Source organism: Bubalus bubalis, chromosome 9 (assembly GCF_019923935.1).
Source record: "Bubalus bubalis isolate 160015118507 breed Murrah chromosome 9, NDDB_SH_1, whole genome shotgun sequence".
NCBI lineage: Eukaryota > Metazoa > Chordata > Mammalia > Artiodactyla > Bovidae > Bubalus > Bubalus bubalis.
The window spans coordinates 69,009,470-69,030,334 of NC_059165.1; the positions used below are offsets into that span (position 1 = coordinate 69,009,470).

At 39.8% G+C, this 20,865-nt stretch overlaps 1 protein-coding gene across 1 annotated transcript; it reads left to right on the top strand.

The window, feature by feature from the left end:
* The first annotated feature begins 524 nt into the window (after positions 1-524).
* LOC112587060 (RING finger protein unkempt homolog) lies at positions 525-13,002 on the top strand. The gene is made up of 3 exons (XM_025294119.2): positions 525-554; positions 11,745-11,957; positions 12,766-13,002. Exons 1-3 carry the CDS (start codon positions 525-527, stop codon positions 13,000-13,002), a joined length of 480 nt encoding a protein of 159 aa, XP_025149904.2.
* The last annotated feature ends 7,863 nt before the right edge of the window (positions 13,003-20,865 follow it).

The following is a 20,865-nucleotide window of genomic DNA, read 5'->3' on the forward strand; positions in this document are numbered from 1 at the left end:
AATCTGAGGTCTTTCCCAGATGTGTCTTTGATTATTTATGCCCAACTGCTGACTCTACAACATTTAACTGTATAGATTTCATTTTTACCTCAAAAAAAAAAAAAAAGTCTTGTGCTTACTGCGTATTTTGACAGTGTTGCGAAACAGTTTAACTAGTAGCCTTTTTTTTTTTTTTTTTTTTAGGTTTGACTACTAGATTTTTGTCCACAATTTTGGGTTTATGTGATTTGGTCAAAGTTGTTTGCCTCTGTATTCCTTTCCTCCATTTACAATTCAGTCTTCTTAAGGTAAAGCATCCTATTTCCTCACACTTTCACCAAAATTTCTACTTTCCAATATTATTCAGTTTAATTATTTTTCACCACCTAAGTCTCTAGGCTTGAAACTTATAAGATAGCAAGTCTGTGGAAAATGAACTTGCATGAAACATCTAAACTGTCACAAATCAGTAACCTTTCTTAGCATTTCTTCCTGTCCCCCATACATATTATGCAAGAGAGCCAAGTGGCTTTCTTACCCTGAGCATGGAGGTGATGTCAGTATATCGCTTACAGGTATAATATATCTAGAGAGAGGAATATTAGTTATAGGCAAGGTTGGTTATGGACAATATCACAAAAGATAAGACCTTAGCAACTAAAAGATAAAATGAAACCTCCTTGGTTTTCTTTTCTGTCTCCATATTGGCTTCTTTTCTTCTTTGATAAGATGACAGGAAATCCAGGCTGAAAAGCTCAAAGCATCAAAAAGGAGATTGTTAGTTAGAACTATGTAAAGATGACAGTATAGCTGAAGCCATGGATTTCATTTCAGTGCCTCCAACATGTTGGGGCACACAGCAGTAGGGACTCAGAGGGGAGACTTTCTGTAACTTAAAGAATAACACCATAACCACCCCGAGATTTCTCATGGAGAGATCTCCTTCTAAGAATCCAGAGGGGATATCAATTAAACTGATTCTGGTTAAAACTGAAAAGTTTACTCAAAATGTCTAAATGGCAAGCAAATTATGTGCTCTAATACTGAAGTGATTAGGCTGAATTCTGTTTTTTTTTTTTTTTTTCAATTATCAACTTGAGAACAACTGTTTTCTGAATGTTTCATCACAAGCTTCCTTATGTATTTCACTTCCCTAGAGAGCAAATTAACAATAGTGGGAATAGTGCCAAAGGAAAGAGAAGTTTTTTATGTGATCATTTTTTAAATCACTCTACTAACAATCATGAACTCTAATTCTTTTACTGGTTTTTTTCCATGAAGCAACCTCCTGTAAAGTAAAAATCCAAGAATGAAAATGATTGTTGTCAAATCCTCTTGAGTATCTGACCAGACATCAAGTTAATGAAAAGGGCTTCATCCTAAATTAGAATTTAAGAATTAAACTTTTGCTTTACAATGTTGAGTTGGTTTCTACCATAGCAAAATTCATGTAAAAATTTGAAAAACATATGCACTACTTCATCACTTAAGTATATAAGCAATGTGTGTCAGTCAGTTAATTGGAGTAAAATTGCTTTACAATATTGAGTTGGTTTCTACCATAGCAAAATTCATGTAAAAATTTGAAAAACATATGCACTACTTCATCACTTAAGTATATAAGCAATGTGTGTCAGTCAGTTAGATAGTTTAGATATGCTTTTTTTTTTTCTGGGAACATCAGACTCTTGAGGTCTGGGATGAATACTACATGTGTCTTCCTGAAATGGGAAAAGTAATAAGTGTGGAAAGTTAAAAAAAAAAAAAATAACATCATATATCATTCCAACAACCGAAGAACTAGTGTTATATTTTGATGTATATGTTTAGGAATATGTATGGAATTTAGATAGTTAGGGTATATTGTTAAGCATAGTATTTCTGAAGAGTGGTGCAATGCACTGCCATACTTAATACCCTAAATGTGGAATCAGCCTAGGAAACTAGTTACAATTATTTCTCTTTATAATTATTTATATTCAGTTGCATGAGTGAACAAAAACAATATTTGCTTCATTCTTTCACTTTATTATATATCATTAATGTTGCAACCTTCAATCTGATTTTAATGATCTCATGATAAATTATTATAAAGAGAAACAATAGTAATGAGTTTACTATGTTGATTCCACATCTGTGGCATTGAATATGGCAGTGCAATGGACTGCTCTACAGAAACATTTGTGTTCAAATCTTTTTCTTTGGAAGAGTTTTCAAGAAGTGGAGCTGCTAAGGGAAAGGAGAGAAATCCATATTGCCAAATAAACCACCAAATGATTTTATAGCACTTAGTAGCAATATATATTGGTAAGACAATGTCTATTTCACCAGCCTTAGAGCTTCTCTTTTAATTCTGATATATATATATATACTACTGCTAAGTCGCTTCAGTCGTGTCCGACTCTGTGCGACCCCATAGACGGTGGCCCACCAGGCTTCCCCATCCCTGGGATTCTACAGGCAAGAACACTGGAGTGGGTTGCCATTTCCTTCTCCAATGCATGAAAGTGAAAAGTCAAAGTGAAGTTGCTCAGTCGTGTCCGACTCTTCGCGACCCCATGGTCTGCAGCCTACCAGGCTCCTCCATCCATGGGATTTTCCAGGCAAGAGTACTGGAGTGGGGTGCTTCATGCATCAAACTTGCATGGGTCATCTATTTTACATATGGTAATATACATGTTTCAATGCTCTTCTCTCAAATCATCCCACCCTCATCTTCTCCCACTGAGTCCAAAAGCCTGTTCTTTATGTCTGTGTCTCCTTTGCCACCCTGCATGTAGGATTATCAGTGCCATCTTTCTAAATTCCATATATATGCATTAATATACAGTATTTGTCTTTCTCTTTCTGACTTACTTCACTCTATATAATAGGCTCCAGGTTCTTAAGATGCTATTCTTCATATGTAAAATCTATCAGCTATCATCTCCTGATATGCCTTTTCTTTCTGGGGATATCAAACTATAAGTTATGGGATGAATTCTTCCTATGACAATGAGAGAAAATAAGAATATGTCAATAGTGTATTGTATGATGAAGCATCGTTATTTTATATGAAAATCTGAGATTACTGATATCAACTGACGAAACACCCAACAAACAAATTTAAGTGTGTACAATGTGCTAGACATTATATTAAGAACCACTGACCTACTAGTGATCAAGGTATAAACTCTCCATGGCAAATTAGAGCTAATAGGTTTGTGATGATGAGATTAGTAAATGCATTCAAAGTAAAAAGTTATGACTATCATTAGTTTATATTATTACCAGATAAATGATCTTTTTCTTAAAATTTGTTTCTATCAGTTTCTACTTCCCAGAATTGAATCTTGTAACCCCAGACCACTCTTATCAATCCAAGTTTGTCAAGGAAGAGCAAGTTTAGAGTGACTGGTGCACTTTTCTCTATAAAATTTGACACGAGCTCTGTTTCCTAAACACCACTCAGTGTTGTCCATGGTGTAAATTCAGAGGATTTTTCTACTCTGTGACTGTCAATAACCTGTTTCTGTGTGGAAGCCAGAGAAAAATTTTATATACTCTGTTTCTATACATTTTTCTTTGTCTAATACACTACTACTAATTTATGAGCCTGGTTTGTTGACTCTTCATTTAAAATACCCTAAATTGAACCATTTTTTCCCCATCTTATTCTATCAACTGAGTTCAATTCATCAACAGTCTTTTAACCCCAACCACATTCTCTAAATATATTGCTATCAATCACTTATAATTTTTTTTCTCATATTATATTACTATGTATGTTTGAAAATTATGCTATATTAACTGACTTATCAATTTCAAATGATACACTGATGCTGCTTAAGAATGATGAGAAAATTAACAAATGCTGCTTCCCAACATTCTGTTTCCCTTGACTCTATAATTTGGTTTCTTATGTTTTTTTTTAATATAAATTTATTTATTTTAATTGGAGGTTAATATTAGGACAGATGATAACATATACACTAATTATTTTTTAGGCAAAAAATAGTTTCATTATTTTAATATTTAAGAAATACTATTTTAATGGGTGATACAGCATAAATTTTTTTTTAATTTATTGAAATATGACTGATTTCAGTCAAATTTATTGACTGATTTAAATTCAGTCATATTTATTGAAATATGACTGATATGATATTAGTCTCAGATATATAGCATAGGGCTTCCCTGATAGCTCAGTTGGTAAAGAATTCATCTACAATGCAGGAGACCCCAGTTTGATTCCTGGGTCAGGAAGATCCACTGGAGAAGACATAGGCTACCCGCTCAAGTACTCTTGGGCTTCCCTTGTGCCTCAGCTGGTAAAGAATTGCCCTGCTATGCAGGAGACCTGGGTTCGATTTCCAGGTTGGGGAAATCCCCTGGAGAAGGGAAAGGCTTCCAGTATTCTGGCCTGGAGAATTCCAGGCAAACACGACTGAATGACTTTCACGTATAGCATACTGATTCAATATTTTTTAAGATTATACTCCATTAAGATTATTATGAGATATGGCTGTAATTCCCTATGATATAAGATATATTCTTAATGTTTACTTATTTTATATATAGTAGCTTCCATCTCTCAATATACCTACCTTGTACTTCCTCCCTCCCCTCTCCCCTCTAATAACATGTTAGTTTTCTATATCTTTGAGTCTGTTTCTGTTTTGCAATAATATATTCCTTTGTATTACTTTTTATATCATGTATGAATGATGTCATAAACTATTTTTCTTTCTCTGTCTGACTTATATCACAAAGCATATTTCCAGGTCCATCCATGTTGCTTCAAATTGCAACATTTCATTCCTTTTAGGATCAGATCAGATCACATCACATCAGTTGCTCAGTCGTGTCCGACTCTTTGCGACCCCATGAATCGCAGCATGCCAGGCCTCCCTGTCCATCACCAACTCCCGGAGTTCACTGAGACTCACATCCATTGAGTCAATGATGCCATCCAGCCATCTCATCCTCTGTTGTTCCCTTCTCGTCCTGCCCCCAATCCCTCCCAGCATCAGAGTCTTTTCCAATTAGGATGTATAGTATTATTTTGTATATATTTAGCACATCTTTTTTTTTTTTTTTAATTTGAGTAACATTGTATTGCATATACTACATCATCTTTATCCATTAATCCATTAATGGACATAGGACATCTAGGTTGCTTCCATGTCCTGGCTATTGTAAAAAGTGCTGCAATGAACATTGAGGTACATGTGCCTTACTGAGGTATGGTTTTCTCGGGGTATATATCCAGTAGTGAGTTTGCTGGGTCATATAGTAGTTCTATGTTTAGATTTTTAAGGAAACACCGTACTTTTCTCCATACTGGATGTATCAATTTACATTGTCACCAACAGTGTAAGAGAGTTCCCTTTACTCCACATATTCTCCAGTATTTATTGTTCATAGAGTTTTTTTTTTTAATTTAATTTTATTTTTTAACTTTACAATATTGTATTCGTTTTGCCATATATCAACATGAATCCACCACAGGTATACACATGTTCTCCATCCTGAACCCTCCTCCTTCCTCTTTCCTCGTACCATCCCTCTGGGTCGTCCCAGTGCACCAGCCCCAAGCGTAGATGAAGGCCATTCTGGCTGATGTGAGGTAATATCTCATTGAAGTTTTGATTTGCATTTCTCTAATAATTTATGATGTTGAGCATCATTTCCTGTGCCCTTAGTTTCTATATATCTTTTCTGGAGTGATGTCTATTTAGGCTTCCCACTCATTTTTTATTGGAATTTTTTTTTTTTTTTTATATTGAGCTCAATGAGCTGTTCGTATATTTTGCAGATTATTCATTTGTCTGTTGTTTCATTTGCAAATATTTCCTCCCCTTCTTAAGGTTGTCTTTTTTGTCTTGTTTATCATTTTGTTTGTTGTGCAAAAACTTTTAGGTTTAATTAGGTCTCAATTTTTTATATTATTTTCATTATTCTAGGAAGTGGGTCCAAAATGGTCTTGCTGTGGCTTATATCAAAGAGTTTTTTTCCTATGTTTTCCTCTAAGGGTTTTATAGTGTCCTGTCTTACATCATGTCTTTAATTCATTTTGAGTTTATTTTTGTGTATGGTGTTAGGCAGTGTTCTAATTACATTCTTTTAAATGTAGCTGTCCGGATTTCCTGTCACCACTTATTTAAGAGGCTGTTGTTTACTTTATTGTGTATTCTTGCCTCCTTTATCATTGATTAGATGACCATAGAAGTGTGGCTTTATCTCTATGCTCTAGGCTTTCTAACCTGTACTATATATATATATATACACACATACATTTAATATATATATATATATATAGCCAGTACCATTTGTTTGATTACTGTAGCTTTGCAATATAGTCTGAAGTTAGAAAGCCTGATTCCTCCAGTTCCATTTTTCTTCCTCAACCTTACTTTAGCAATTTGGAGTCTTTCGTGCTTAAATAAAAATTGTAAAATGATTTGCTCTAATTCTATGAATAATGACATAGGTAATTTGATAGGAATTGCATTGAATCTATAGATTGCTTTGGGTAATATAGTCATTTTCAATATTTTTTTTCTTCTGATACAAGAACATGGCATATTTCTCCATCAATTTATATCCTCTTTGATTGCTTTCATCAGTGTTTTACAGTTTTATGAGTACAGTTATTTTCCTTTATAGGTAGGCTTATTCCTATGTATTTTCTTTTTGTTGTGATGGTAAATGGCATTGTTTTCTTAATTTCTCTTTCTATTCTTTCATTATTCGTATATAGGAATGCAAGAGATTGCTCTGCACTAATTTTGTATCCTGCAACTTTACCAATTGCATTGATTAGGTCCAGTAATTTTCTGGTAGAATCTTTAGGGTTTTCTGCATATGGTAATCAGAGATCAAATTGCTAACATCCTCTGGATCATCAAAAAAGCAAGAGAAGTCCAGAAAAACTTCTATTTTGCTTTGTTTACTACTCCAAAGCCTTTGACTGTGTGTATTACGAAAAACTGTGGAAAATTCTGAAAGAGATGGGAGTATCAGACCACCTGACCTGCCTCTTGAGAAACATGTATGCAGATCAGGAAGCAACAGTTAGAAATGGACATGGAACAACAGCCTGGTTGCAAATCGGGAAAGGAGTATGTCAAGGCTGTATATTGTCACCCTGCTTGTTTAACTTTTATGCAGAGTACATCATGAGGAATGCTGGGCTGGATGAAACACAAGCTGGAATCAAGATTGCTGGGAGAAATAGCAATAACCTCAGATATGCAGATGACACCACCCTTATGGCATAAAGTGAAGAGGAACTAAAAAGCCTCTTGATGAAGGTGAAAGAGGAGAGTGAAATAGTTGGCTTAAAGCTCAACATTCAGAAAATGAAGATCATGGCATCTGGTCTCATCACTTCATGGGAAATAGATGGGGAAACAGTGGAAACAGTGTCAGACTTTATTTTTTTAGGCTCCAAAATCACTGCAGATGGTGACTGCAGCCATGAAATTAAAAGACGCTTGGTCCTTGGAAGAAAAGCTATGACCAACCTAGACAGAATATTAAAAAGCAGAGACATTACTTTGCCAACATAAGTAGAGACATTATTTTGTCTAGTCAAAGCTACGGTTTCCAGTAGTCATGTATGGATGTGAGAGTTGGAGTATAAAGAATGTTGAGCAGCAAAGAATTGATGCTTTTGAACTGTGGAGTTGGAGAAGACTCTTGAGAGTCCCTTGGACTGCAAGGAGATCCAACCAGTCCATCCTAAAGGATATCAGTCCTGAATATTCATTGGAAGGACTGATGCTGAAGCTGAAACTCCAATACTCTGGGCACCTGATGTGAAGATCTGACTCTTTGGAAAAGACCTTGATGCTGGGAAAGATTTAAAGCAGGAGGAGAAGGGGACGACAGAGGATGAGATCGGTGGATGGCATCACCAACACAATGGACTTGAATTTGAGTAGGCCTCATGAGTTGGTTGCCAACATCCGCTGGATCATTGAAAAAGCAAGAGAGTTCCAGAAAAACATCTATTTCTGCTTTATTGACTATGCCAAAGCCTTTGACTGTGTGGATCACAATAAACTGTGGAAAATTCTGAAAGAGATGGGAATACCAGACCACCTGATCTGCCTTTTGAGAAATTTGTATGCAGGTCAGGAAGCAACAGTTAGAACAGGACATGGAACAACAGACTGGTTCCAAATAGGAAAAGTAGTTTGTCAAGGCTGTATATTGTCACCCTGCTTATTTAACTTATATGCAGAGTACATCATGAGAAATGCTGGGCTGGAAGAAGCACAAGCTGGAATCAAGATTGCTGGGAGAAATAGCAATAACCTCAGATATGCAGATGACACCACCCTTATGGCATAAAGTGAAGAGGAACTAAAAAGCCTCTTGATGAAGGTGAAAGAGGAGAGTGAAATAGTTGGCTTAAAGCTCAACATTCAGAAAATGAAGATCATGGCATCTGGTCTCATCACTTCATGGGAAATAGATGGGGAAACAGTGGAAACAGTGTCAGACTTTATTTTTTTAGGCTCCAAAATCACTGCAGATGGTGACTGCAGCCATGAAATTAAAAGACGCTTACTCCTTGGAAGGAAAGTTATGACCAACCTAGATAGCATAATGAAAAGCAGAGACATTACTTTGCCAACAAAGGTCCGTCTAGTCAAGGCTATGGTTTTTCCAGTCGTCATGTATGGATGTGAGAGTTGGACTGTGAAAAAAGCTGAGTGCCGAATAACTGATGATTTTGAACTGTGGAGTTGGAGAAGACTCTTGAGAGTCCCTTGGACTGCAAGGAGATCCAACCAGTCCATTCTGAAGGAGATCAGCCCTGGGATTTCTTTGGAAGGAATGATGCTAAAGCTGAAACTCCAGTACTTTGGCCCCCTCATGCGAAGAATTGACTCACTGGAAAAGACTCTGTTGCTGCAAGGGATTGGGGACAGGAGGAGAAGGGGACGACAGAGGATGAGATGGCTGGATGGCATCATTGACTCGATGGACGTGAGTCTGAGTGGACTCCGGGAGTTGGTGATGGACAGGTAGGCCTGGCGTGCTGCGATTCATGAGGTCGCAAAGAGTCGGACACGACTGAGTGACTGAACTGAACTGATGAGCTGGTGATGGACAGGGAAGCCTGGTGTGCTGCAGTCCATGGGTTTGCAAAGAGTCAGACATGACTGAGCGACTGAACTGAAATGAACTGATGTATAGTAACATGTCATATACAAACCGTGAGTTTTACTTCTCTTTTTCCAATTTGTATTACTTTTATTTCTTTTTCTTCTGTATTTGCTGTCTAGGACCTCCAATACTATATTGAAAAAGCATGGCAAGTGTGGGCATCCTTTTCTTTTTTCTAATCTTAGGGGAAATGTTTTCAGTTTCTTACCACTGAAAATGATGTTTTCTGTGGGTTTACCATGAAAGTGAAAGTCGTTCAGTCATGTCCAACTCTTTGTGACCCCATATAGTCCATGGAAATCATCATGCCACAATACTGGAACGGATAGCCTATCCCTTCTCTAGCGGAACTTCCCAACCCAAGAACTGAACTGGTGTCTCCTGCATTGCAGGCAGATTCTATACCAGCTGAGCTACCAGGGAAACCCCTTCCCTGGGTTTACCATATTTAGGGAGGTTTCTTCTATGCCATTTTTTTATGGAGAGTTTTTATTATAAATGGGTGTTGAATTTTCTGAAAAGCTTTTTCTGTGTCTATTGAAATGACCAAATAGTTTTTCTTCTTTACTTTGTTAATATGGTCAGTCAGTCAGTTCAGTCGCTCAGTCATGGCTGCAGTCACCATCTGCAGTGATTTTGGAGCCTAAAAAAATAAAGTGTGTCACTGTTTCTATTGTTTCCCCATCTATTTGCCATGAAGGGATGGGACCAGATTCCATTCTCTTCCTTTTTTGAATGCTGAGTTTTAAGCCAGTTTTTTCACTCTCTTTTTTCACCTTTATCAAAAGGCTGTTTAGTTCCTCTTCACTTTCTGCCATAAAGGTGGTGTCATCTGTGTATCTGAGGTTATTGATATTTCTCTCGGCAATCTTAATTCTAGCTTGTGCTTCATCCAGCCCGGCATTTCTCATGATGTATTCTGCATACATCACATTAATTGAATTTGTGTATATGGAAGTACCCTTTCATTTCCTGGGATAAATCCCACTTGATCATGGTGTATGATCTTATTGATACGTTGTTGGATTCTGTCAGCTAGTATTGTGTTATTGATTTTTGTGTCTATGTTCATCAGTTATACTGGTCTATAATTTTATTTTTATGTGCTATCTGTGTCTGATTTTGGTATCAGGGTGAGGGTGAACCTGTAGAACAAATTTGGGAGTGTTCTTCCCACTGTAATCTTTTGGAAGCATTTTAGAAGGATAGATTTTTGTTGTTCTCTTCATGTTTGGTAGAACTCACCTGTGAAGCCACCTGGTCCTGGACTTTTGTTTGCTGGAAGATATTTAATTACAGTTTCAATTTCAATGCTTGTGATTGGTCTGTCTATATTTTCTAATTTTTCTTGATTTGGTTTTGGAAGATTTTACCTTCTCAATAATTTGTACATTTCTTATAGGTTTTCCATTTTATTGGCTTATACTTGGGCTTCCCTCATAGCTCAGTTGGTAAAGAATCTGCCTGTGATGCAGGAGACACCAGTTCGATTTCTGGGTAGGAAAGATCTGCTGGAGAAGGGATAGGCTACTCATTCCAATATTCTTGGGCTTCCCTTGTGGCTCAGCTGGTAAAGAATCCACCTGCAATGTGGGAGACCTGGGTTTGATCCCTGGTTGGGAATATCCCCTGGAGAAGGGAAAGGCTACCCACGTCAGTATTCTGGCCTGGAGAATTCCATGAACTAAGTCCATGCGGTTGCAAAGAGTCAGACATGACTGAGCGAATTATACTTGCTTGTAGTAGTCTCTATGGTGTCAGTTGTGATTTCTTCTTTTTCATTTCTGGTTTTATTAATATGAGTTCTCTTTTTTTTTTTTTTCTTGAGGAGTCTGACTAAAGGTCTATCAATTTATCTTCTCATAGAACCAACTTTTACTATTATTGATCTTTGCTATAATTTTCTTCATTTCTATTTAAATTGTTTCTGCTCTGATATTTATGATTTCTTTCATTCTACTGACTTTGAATTTTCTATGTTCTTTTTTCTCTAGTTGCCTTAGATGTAAGATTAGGTTTTCATTTGAGATTTTTCTCATTTCTTGAGGTGAGATTGAATTGCTATAAACTTCTGTCTTAGAACATTTTTGTCATGCCCCATAGGATTTGGGTCATAGTGTTTTTGTTGTCATTTGTTTCTATTTATTTTTTATTTCCTCTTTAATTTCTGCAATGATCACTCAGTTATTTAGCAGCTCACTGTTTAGCCTCCATGTGTTCGTGCTTTTTACAGTTTTTTTCCCCCCTATAATTGATTTCTAACATCATAGTGTTGTGGTTGGAAAACAAATTTGGTACAATTTCAATTTTCTTAAGTTATCTAATGCTTGATTTGTGACCCAAGATGTAATCTATCCTGGAGTATGTGCTATGCACTTGAGAAGAAAAGTGCATTCTGCTGCTCTCAGATGGAACATTCTATAATTATCAATTAAATCTATCTGATCTGTTGGGTCATTTAAGGTTTCTGTTTCCTTACTTATTTTTTTGTCTGAATAATCTGTCTGTTGGTGCAGGTGGGGTGTTAACGTCCCACACTATTACTGTCTTACTGTTGATTTCTCCTTTTATGATGGTTACCATTGTTAGTTTTATGTGTTTAGGTGCCTCCGGCAGGCGCAGAGTGTGAGCTGGCCCTGGAGCAGCGGGATGCCCTGGAGGTGCAGGTGAAGAAGCTGCAGGAGGAGCTGGAGCGGCTGCACTCGGGCCCTGACCCACAGGCTCTGCCCACCTTCCCCGGCCTGGAAGCCCTCTCACTCTCCACCCTCCACTCTCTCCAGAAGCAGCTGCGGGCGCTCCTGGAGCAAGTGGACAAGGTCAGCACCCCAGGGAGCATGGGTGAGGCTGCACAGTGGCCTTGGCCAGTGCTGGGGCTCAGATGGGTCCCTGCCTCTCAGGGCTGGCTACCCTCCTCCTGAGAGCCTCTGCTGCCGCTGAGCTGACCCAGGACGCCGCACTGGGGAGGGCCGAGTGGAGGTAGGGGGCGCCAGGGCCCACCCCCGCTCTTTGGAGGGCGGGCCTGAGCTGAGCTGCGTTAGTGCATTAGTGCGCCTGCGCCCTAGGCTTCATTCCGACCACTTCCCTTTCTGTGAGCTTTGTGGAGGCCAGCAGACGTTCCAGAATATTAGGCCCCTGGGGCTCTTGTCTGCATTCCTCAGTCCCCTGCTGGGTCCTGGGAGCACGACCTAGCAGGGAAGAACTTTCTTCCCTTCACTAGACTTCCGGCAGCCAGGCACCACGTGTGGCCCAGTCACCTCAGGCCCAGTGGTACCCTCTCCAGACCCCAGAGTTCTCACGGGGGACCTAGGGTCACTACAAGATCTAACAAGACAAGAGGCAGGAAACCTCGGTGCGAGGAAAGGCCTGACCCAGCGGGAGCTGCAGAGCAGCCCTGGCCTTCCCGCACCCCACTGGGCCCCACTTGGCCCACTGGCAGCTGAAGCCAGAGATCGGGTGCCTCAAGGCGATGAGCCTGGCCTCTGACCCTGCCCTCTTGGGGGCTGTGAGCAGGCTCTAGAGCTCTGTGCCCAGTTTCCACACCCGAAGGGGATGAAGTGAGAGTTGAGGGAGCGCCTTGTCCCATGCGGGCCCAGGCCACTGACTGTAGTGTCCCTTCCTCCGCAGGCTGTATTCCACATGCAGCTGGTGAAATGCCTTAAGTGTCATGAGCAAAACCCAGCAGTGCTTCTGTGCCAACAGGCCGTGCTGTGTAAGCTCTGTGCTGAGGGCAGTGAGTGCCCCATCTGCCAGCTGGGCCGGGCCCATTTCCTCCAGTCACGAAGGTTAGGAAGGGCGGCGGTGAGGAGATACCCCTCGTCCAAGCAAAGGAGCAGCGGCTACGCTTTGCTGGAGCAGCCATGAAGAGATACCCCACGCTCAAGGTAAGAGAAACCCAAGTAAGACGATAGGTGTTGCAAGAGGGCATCAGAGGGCAGACACACTGAAACCATACTCACAGAAAACTAGTTAATCTAATCACACTAGGACCTTGTCTAATTCAATGAAACTAAGCCATGCCCGTGGGGCAACCCAAGACCGGCGGGTCATGGTGGATAGATCTGACAGAATGTGTTCCACTGGAGAAGGGAATGACAAACCACTTCAGTATTCTTGCCTTGAGAACCCCATGAACAGTATGAAAAGGCAAAATGATAGGATACTGAAAGAGGAACTCCCCAGGTCAGTAGGTGCCCAATATGCTACTGGAGATCAGTGGAGAAATAACTCCAGAAAGAATGAAGGGATGGAGCCAAAGCAAAAACAATACCCAGCTGTGGATGTGACTGGTGATAGAAGCAAGGTCTGATGCTGTAAAGAGCAATATTGCATAGGAACCTGGAATGTCAGGTCCATGAATCAAGGCAAATTGGAAATAGTCAAACAAGAGATGGCAAGAGTGAATGTCGACATTCTAGAAATCAGCAAACTCAAATGGACTGGAATGGATGAATTTAACTCAGATGACCATTATATCTACTACTGCGGGCAGGAATCCCTCAGAAGAAATGGAGTGGCCATCATGGTCAACAAAAGAGTCCGAGATGCAGTACTTGGATGCAATCTCAAAAATGACAGAATGATCTCTGTTCGTTTCCAAGGCAAACCATTCAATATCACAGTAATCCAAGTCTATGCCCCAACCAGTAACGCTGAAGAAGCTGAAGTTGAACGGTTCTATGAAGACCCACAAGACCTTTTAGAACTAACACCCAAAAAAGATGTCCTTTTCATTATAGGGGACTGGAATGCAAAAGTAGGAAGTCAAGAAACACCTGGAGTAACAGGGAAATTTGGCCTTGGAATACGGAAAGAAGCAGGGCAAAGACTAATATAGTTTTGCCAAGAAAATGCACTGGTCATAGCAAACACCCTCCTCCAACAACACAAGAGAAGACTCTACACATGGACATCACCAGATGGTCAACACCAAAATCAGATTGATTACATTCTTTGCAGCCAAAGATGGAGAAGTTCTATACAGTCAGCAAAAACAAGACCAGGAGCTGACTGTGGCTCAGATCATGAACTCCTTATTACCAAATTCAGACTTAAATTGAAGAAAGTAGGGAAAACCACTAGACCATTCATGTATGACCTAAATCAAATCCATTATGATTATACAGTGGAAGTGAGAAATAGATTTAAGGGCCTAGATCTGATAGATAGAGTGCCTGATGAACTATGGACTGAGGTTCGTGACATTGTACAGGAGACAGGGATCAAGACCATCCCCATGGAAAAGAAATGCAAAAAAGCACAATGGCTGTCTGGGGAGGCCTTACAAATAGGTGTGAAAAGAAGAGAGGTGAAAAACAAAGGAGAAAAGGAAAGATATAAATATCTGAATGCAGAGTTTCAAAGAATAGCAAGAAGAGGTAAGAAATAGAGGAAAACAACAGAATGGGAAAGACTAGAGATCTCTTCAAGAAAATTAGAGATAGAAAGGGAACATTTCATGCAAAGATGTGCTTGATAAAGGACAGAAATGGTATGGACCTAAAAAGCAGAAGATATTAAGAGGTGGCAAGAATACACAGAAGAACTGTACAAAAAAGATCTTCATGACCCAGATAATTACGATGGTGTGATCACTGACCTAGAGCCAGACATCCTGGAATGTGAAGTCAAGTGGGCCTTAGAAAGCATCACTATGAACAAAGCTAGTGGAGGTGATGGAATTCCAGTTGAGCTATTTCAAACCCTGAAAGATGATGCTGTGAAAGTGCTGCACTCAATATGCCAGCAAATTTGGAAAACTCAGCAGTGGCCACAGGACTGGAAAAGGTCAGTTTTCATTCCAACCCCAAAGAAAGGCAATGCCAAAGAATGCTCAAACTATCACACAATTGCACTCATTTCACATGCTAGTAAAGTAATGCTCAAAATTCTCCAAGCCAGGCTTCAGCAATATGTGAACCGTGAATTTCCTGATGTTAAATCTGGTTTTAGAAAAGGCAGAGGAACCAGAGATCAAATTGCCAACATCTGCTGGATCATGGAAAAAGCAAGAGAGTTCCAGAAAAACATCTATTTCTGCTTTATTGACTATGCCAAAGCCTTTGACTGTGTGGATCACAATAAACTGTGGAAAATTCTGAAAGAGATAGGAATACCAGACCACCTGACCTGCCTCTTGAGAAATCTGTATGCAGGTCAGGAAGCAACAGTTAGAACTGGACATGGAACAACAGACTGGTTCCAAATAGGAAAAGGAGTACGTCAAGGCTGTATATTGTCACCCTGCTTATTTAACTTCTATGCAGAGTACATCATGAGAAACGCTGGAGTGGAAGAAGCACAAGCTGGAATCAAGATTGCCAGGAGAAATATCAATAACCTCAGATATGCAGATGACACCACCCTTGTGGCAGAAAGTGAAGAGGAACTCAAAAAGCCTCTTGATGAAAGTGAAAGTGGAGAGTGAAAGAGTTGCCTTAAAGCTCAACATTCAGAAAATGAAGATCATGGCATTTGGTCCCATCACTTCATGGGAAATAGATGGAGAAACAGTGGAAACAGTGTCAGACTTTATTTTTTGGGGTTCCAAAATCACTGCAGATGGTGATTGCAGCCATGAAATTAAAAGACGCTTACTCCTTGGAAGGAGTTATGACTAACCTAGATAGCATATTCAAAAGCAGAGACATTACTTTGCCAACAAAGGTTCGTCTAGTCAAGGCTATGGTTTTTCCTGTGGTCATGTATGGATGTGAGAGTTGGACTGTGAAGAAGGCTGAGTGCCAAAGAATTGATGCTTTTGAACTGTGGTGTTGGAGAAGACTCTTGAGCGTCCCTTGGACTGCAAGGAGATCCAACCAGTCCATTCTGAAGGAGATCAGCCCTGGGATTTCTTTGGAAGGAATGATGCTGAGGTGAAACTCCAGTACTTTGGCCACCTCATGCGAAGAGTTGACTCATTGGAAAAGACTCTGATGCTGGGAGGAATTGGAGGCAGGAGGAGAAGGGGACGACAGAGGATGAGATGGCTGGATGGCATCACTGACTCGGTGGATGTGAGACTGAGTGTACTCTGGGAGTTGGTGATGGACAGGGAGGCCTGGCGTGCTGCGATTCATGGGGTTCCAAAGAGTTGGACACTACTGAGAGACTGAACTGAACTGAACTGATATTTATAGTTACTGTATTTTCTTCTTGAATTGATCCATTGATCATTATGTAATGCCCTTTCTTATCTCTTCTAACAGTTTTTATTTTAAATTCTATTTTGTCTATATGAGTATTACTACTCTGGCTTTTTAAAAATTTCCATTTGCATCAAACATCATTTTCCATCCCCTCATTCTCAGGCTGTATATATCCCTTGGCCTGAAGTGGGTCTCTTGTAAGCAGCATATATGCAGGTCTTGCTTTTGTGTCCATTTAAACAGTCTGTGTCTTTTGGTTGAGGCTTAATCTATTTATATTTAAGGTAATTATTGATATGCATGTTTCTATTTCCATTTTCTTAGCTCAGATGATAAAGAATCTGCTTGCAATGCAGGAATCTAAGTTCAGTCCCTGGCTTGAGAAGATCGCCTGGAGAAGGGAGTGGCAACACATTCCACTATTCTTGCCTAGAAAATCCCATGGGCAGAGGAGTCTGGTGGGCTACAGTCCATAGGGTTGCAAAGAGTCAGACATAGCTGAGCAACTGACATTTTCACTTTCATTTTCAATTGTTTTGTGTTTGTTAGTTTTTTTTCTTCTCGTTTGTTTTCTGCCTAGACAAGTGTTTATTGTAAGACTGGTTTGGTAGTGCTGAATTCTCTTAGCTTTTGCTTGTCTATAAACTTTTGATTTCTTTGTCAAATCTGAATGAGATACTTGCTGGGTAGTGCAATCTTGGTTGTAGGTTTTTTCCTCCTTTCATCATTTTAAATATATCATGCCTGCAGACCTTCTGGCTTGCAGACTTTCTGCTGAAAAATCAACTGATTGGTTTATAGGGATTCCCCTGTATACTATTTTTTTTGTTTGTTTGTTTTGTTTTGTTTTTCCATTACTGCTTTTCATATTTATTCTCTGTATTTAATTTTTGTTAATTTGATTAATATTTGTTTTTGTGTGTTTCGCCTAGAATCCTGTAAGGGATTCTCTGTTCTTTCTGTACTTGTGTGTCTATTTCTTTCCCATGTTAGGAAAGTTTTCTACTATCTCCAAATATATTCTCACATCCATTCTCTTTTTCTCCTGAGGCACCTATAGTCCAAATAGTGCTGTGTTTAATACTGTCTCAGGGTTCTCTGAGTCTGTCCTCAATTATTTTCATTCTTTTTTCTTCATTTTGCTCCTCAACAGTTATTCCCACCATTTTATCTTCTAATTCACTTATCCATTTTTCTGTCTCAGTTATTCTGCAATTAATTAATTCCTTCTGAAGTATTTTTAATTTCAGTTATTGTGCTGTTCATCACAGTTTGCTTATTCTTTAGTTCTTCTAGAATCTTGTTAAATGTTTTTGCATTTTCTCCATTGTAATTTCAAGATTTTGGGACATCTTTACTATAATTACTCTAAATTCTTTTTCAGATAGGTTGTCTCTTTCCTCTTCATTTATTGGGGATTTTAGGCTTTTATCCTGGCCCTTTATCTGTAACATATCTTTTTGTCATCTCATTTTCTTTGATGGGTAGAACTGTGTTCTGTTTTACTAGTTGTTGGACCTGTGGTTTCTAGCAGTGGAGTTTGCAGGCAGTTGTGTAGAGCTGGATCTTGTTTGTTGAGATGTGGACTTCTGTGATACCTCACTCCCGTTAATATTCCTTTGGGCCTAAGGTTCTCTGATAGTCAAGTGGTTTGTACATTATGATTCTATCATAAGAGTTCAGGCCTGATCTGCAGCCCATGAACCAAGATCCCATAAGTACCATAATGTAGGAAACAAACAAACAAACAAACAAAAAAACAGATAAAGAACAGTAGCAAAGAATAAAACAGAAAATAAGTTTTGAAAATTGACATATATATTAGAAAAAATAAGAATATATATGAAACAATCATGGCAGCAGCAAAACTGAAATCTAATAGCATGTAATGAAAAGAACAAAAGGCAAAAAAAAAAAAAAAAAAAGAAACTTGGCTGTGGGGGGCAGGGCTTAGGTGGGACAAGGCTTAGGTGGGAATGGGTTTAGGATTAGGACCCATACCACAGGAAATGGCCTTGAATGTGGGTGGGGGCTAGGGCCCAGTTTCAGCCCAGCTGAGGGGGCTCCAGAGTGCCTCTGACCTCTGGGTGTGGAGGATCAGGACTCAGGCCTCAGCAGGCTCTCCAGGGCTGAGTGGGTGTGGGGGAACATCAAGCACATTCCCTCCGATCCTCTGACCCTCAAAGGTAGCCCCCACCCTAACCAATATCCCAGAGTTAAACACACCTCTTCAGGCACGTGAACTTCTCCCTTTCCCTCTTTTATCCAGCCTTTAGGTGCATTAGTCCCTTCTGGCCTCCACTTCTTTCCACTTGATCCCCTCCAAGTCCTACTGATCACTTGAGGATTCCTGTCATATACCTGGTTGTCAGAGGTCCTTCACTAGCATCTGGAAAATATCATAGGTTTGGGGAGACATCAATTTCGGGTTTTCTCTCTCTATCCTCTTGTCTCCACTTCAACACATTTTCTATTTTTCACTCATATGTTGATGGACATTTATATCAATAACTTTAGATATGCAGATGACACCACCCTTATGGCAGAAAGTGAAGAGGAACTAAAAAGCCTCTTGATGAAAGTGAAAGAGGAGAGTGAAAAAGTTGGCTTAAAACTCAACATTCAGAAAACTAAGATCATGGCATCTGGTCCCATCGCTTCATGGGAAATAGATGGGGGAACAGTGGAAACAGTGTCAGACTTTGTTTTTGGGGGCTCCAAAATCACTGCAGATGGTAATTGCAGCCATGAAATTAAAAGACGCTTACTCCTTGGAAGGAAAGTTATGACCAACCTAGATAGTATATTGAAAAGCAGAGATATTACCTTGCCAATAAAGGTCCGTCTAGTCAAGGCTATGGTTTTTCCAGTGGTCATGTATGGATGAAAAAAACTGAGTGCCAAAGAATTGATGCTTTTGAACTGTGGTGTTGGAGAAGACTCTTGAGAGTCCCTTGGACTGCAAGGAGATCCAACCAGTCCATCCTAAAGGAGTCAGTCCTGGGTGTTCAATGGGAAGGACGGATGCTAAAGCTGAAACTCTAATACTTTGGCCACCTCATGTGAAGAGTTGACTCATTGGAAAAGACCCTGATGCTAGGAGGGATTGGGGGCAGGAGGAGAAGGGGATGACAGAGGATGAGATGGCTGGATGGCATCACCGACTCGATGGACATGAGTTTGAGTGAACTCCAGGAGTTGGTGATAGACAGGGAGGCCTGGCGTGCTGCGACTCATGGGGTCTCATAGAGTCGGATGTGACTGAGCGACTGAACTGAACTGAACTGATGGACATTTAGGTTGCTTCTCTATCTCAGTTCAATTGAGTTCAATTGCTCAGTGTTGTCCAACATTTTGTGACCCCATGGACTGCAGCACATCAAGCCTCTCTGTCCATAACCAACTTCCAAAATTTACACAAACTAATATTCATTGAGTTGGTGATGCCATCCAACCACTTCATCCTCTATCGTCCCCTTCTCCTCCTGCCTTCAATCTTTCCCAAAACCAAGGTCTTTTAATTCTTTGCATCAGATGGCCAAAGTATTGAGTTTCAGATTCAATATCAGTCCTTCCAATGAACATTCATGGCTGATTTCCTTTAGGATGGACTGGTTGAATCTCCTTGCAGTCCAAGGGACTCTCAAGAGTCTTCTCCAACACCAAAGTTCAAAAGCATCAATTCTTCAGCACTCAGCCTTCTTCACAGTCCAACTCTCACACCCATACATGACCACTGGAAAAACCATAGCCTTGACTAGACAGGCCTTTGTTGGCAAAGTAATGTCTGTACTTTTTAATATGCTCTCTAGGTTGATCATAACTTTTCTTCCAAGGAGTAAGCGTCTTTTAATTTCATGGCTGCAGTCACCATCTACAGTGATTATGGATCCCCTAAAAAAGAAAGTCTGTCACTGTTTCCACTGTTTCCCCATCTATTTCCCATGAAGTGATGGGACTGGATGCCATGATAATAGTTTTCTGAATATTGAGTTTTAAGCCAACTTTTTCACTCTCCTCTTTCCCTTTCATCAAGAGGCTCTTTAGTTCTTCTTTGCTTTCTGCCATAAGGTTGGCATCATCTGTGAATCTGAGGTTATTTATATTTATCCTGGCAACCTTGATTCCAGCTTGTGCTTCATCCAGTCCAGGGTTTCTCATGATGTACTCTGCATATAAGTTAAATAAGCAGGGTGACAATATACAGCCTTGATGTACTCCTTTTCCTATTTGGAACCAGTCTGTTGTTCCATGTCCGGTTCTAACTGTTGCTTCCTGATCTGCATACTGATTTCTCAAGAGACAGGTCAGGTGGTCTGGTATTCTCATCTCTTTCATAATTTTCCACAGTGTGTTGTAATCCACACAGTCAAAGACTTTGGCATAGTCAATGAAGCAGAAATAGAAGTTTTTCTGGAACTCTCTTGCTTTTTCCGTGATCCAGCAGATGTTGGCAATTTGATCTTTGGTTCCTCTGCCTTTTCTAAAACCAGCTTCAACATCTGGAAGTTCATGATCTATGTATTATTGAAGCCTGGCTTGGAGAATTTTGAGCATTGCTTTACTAGCATGTGAGACG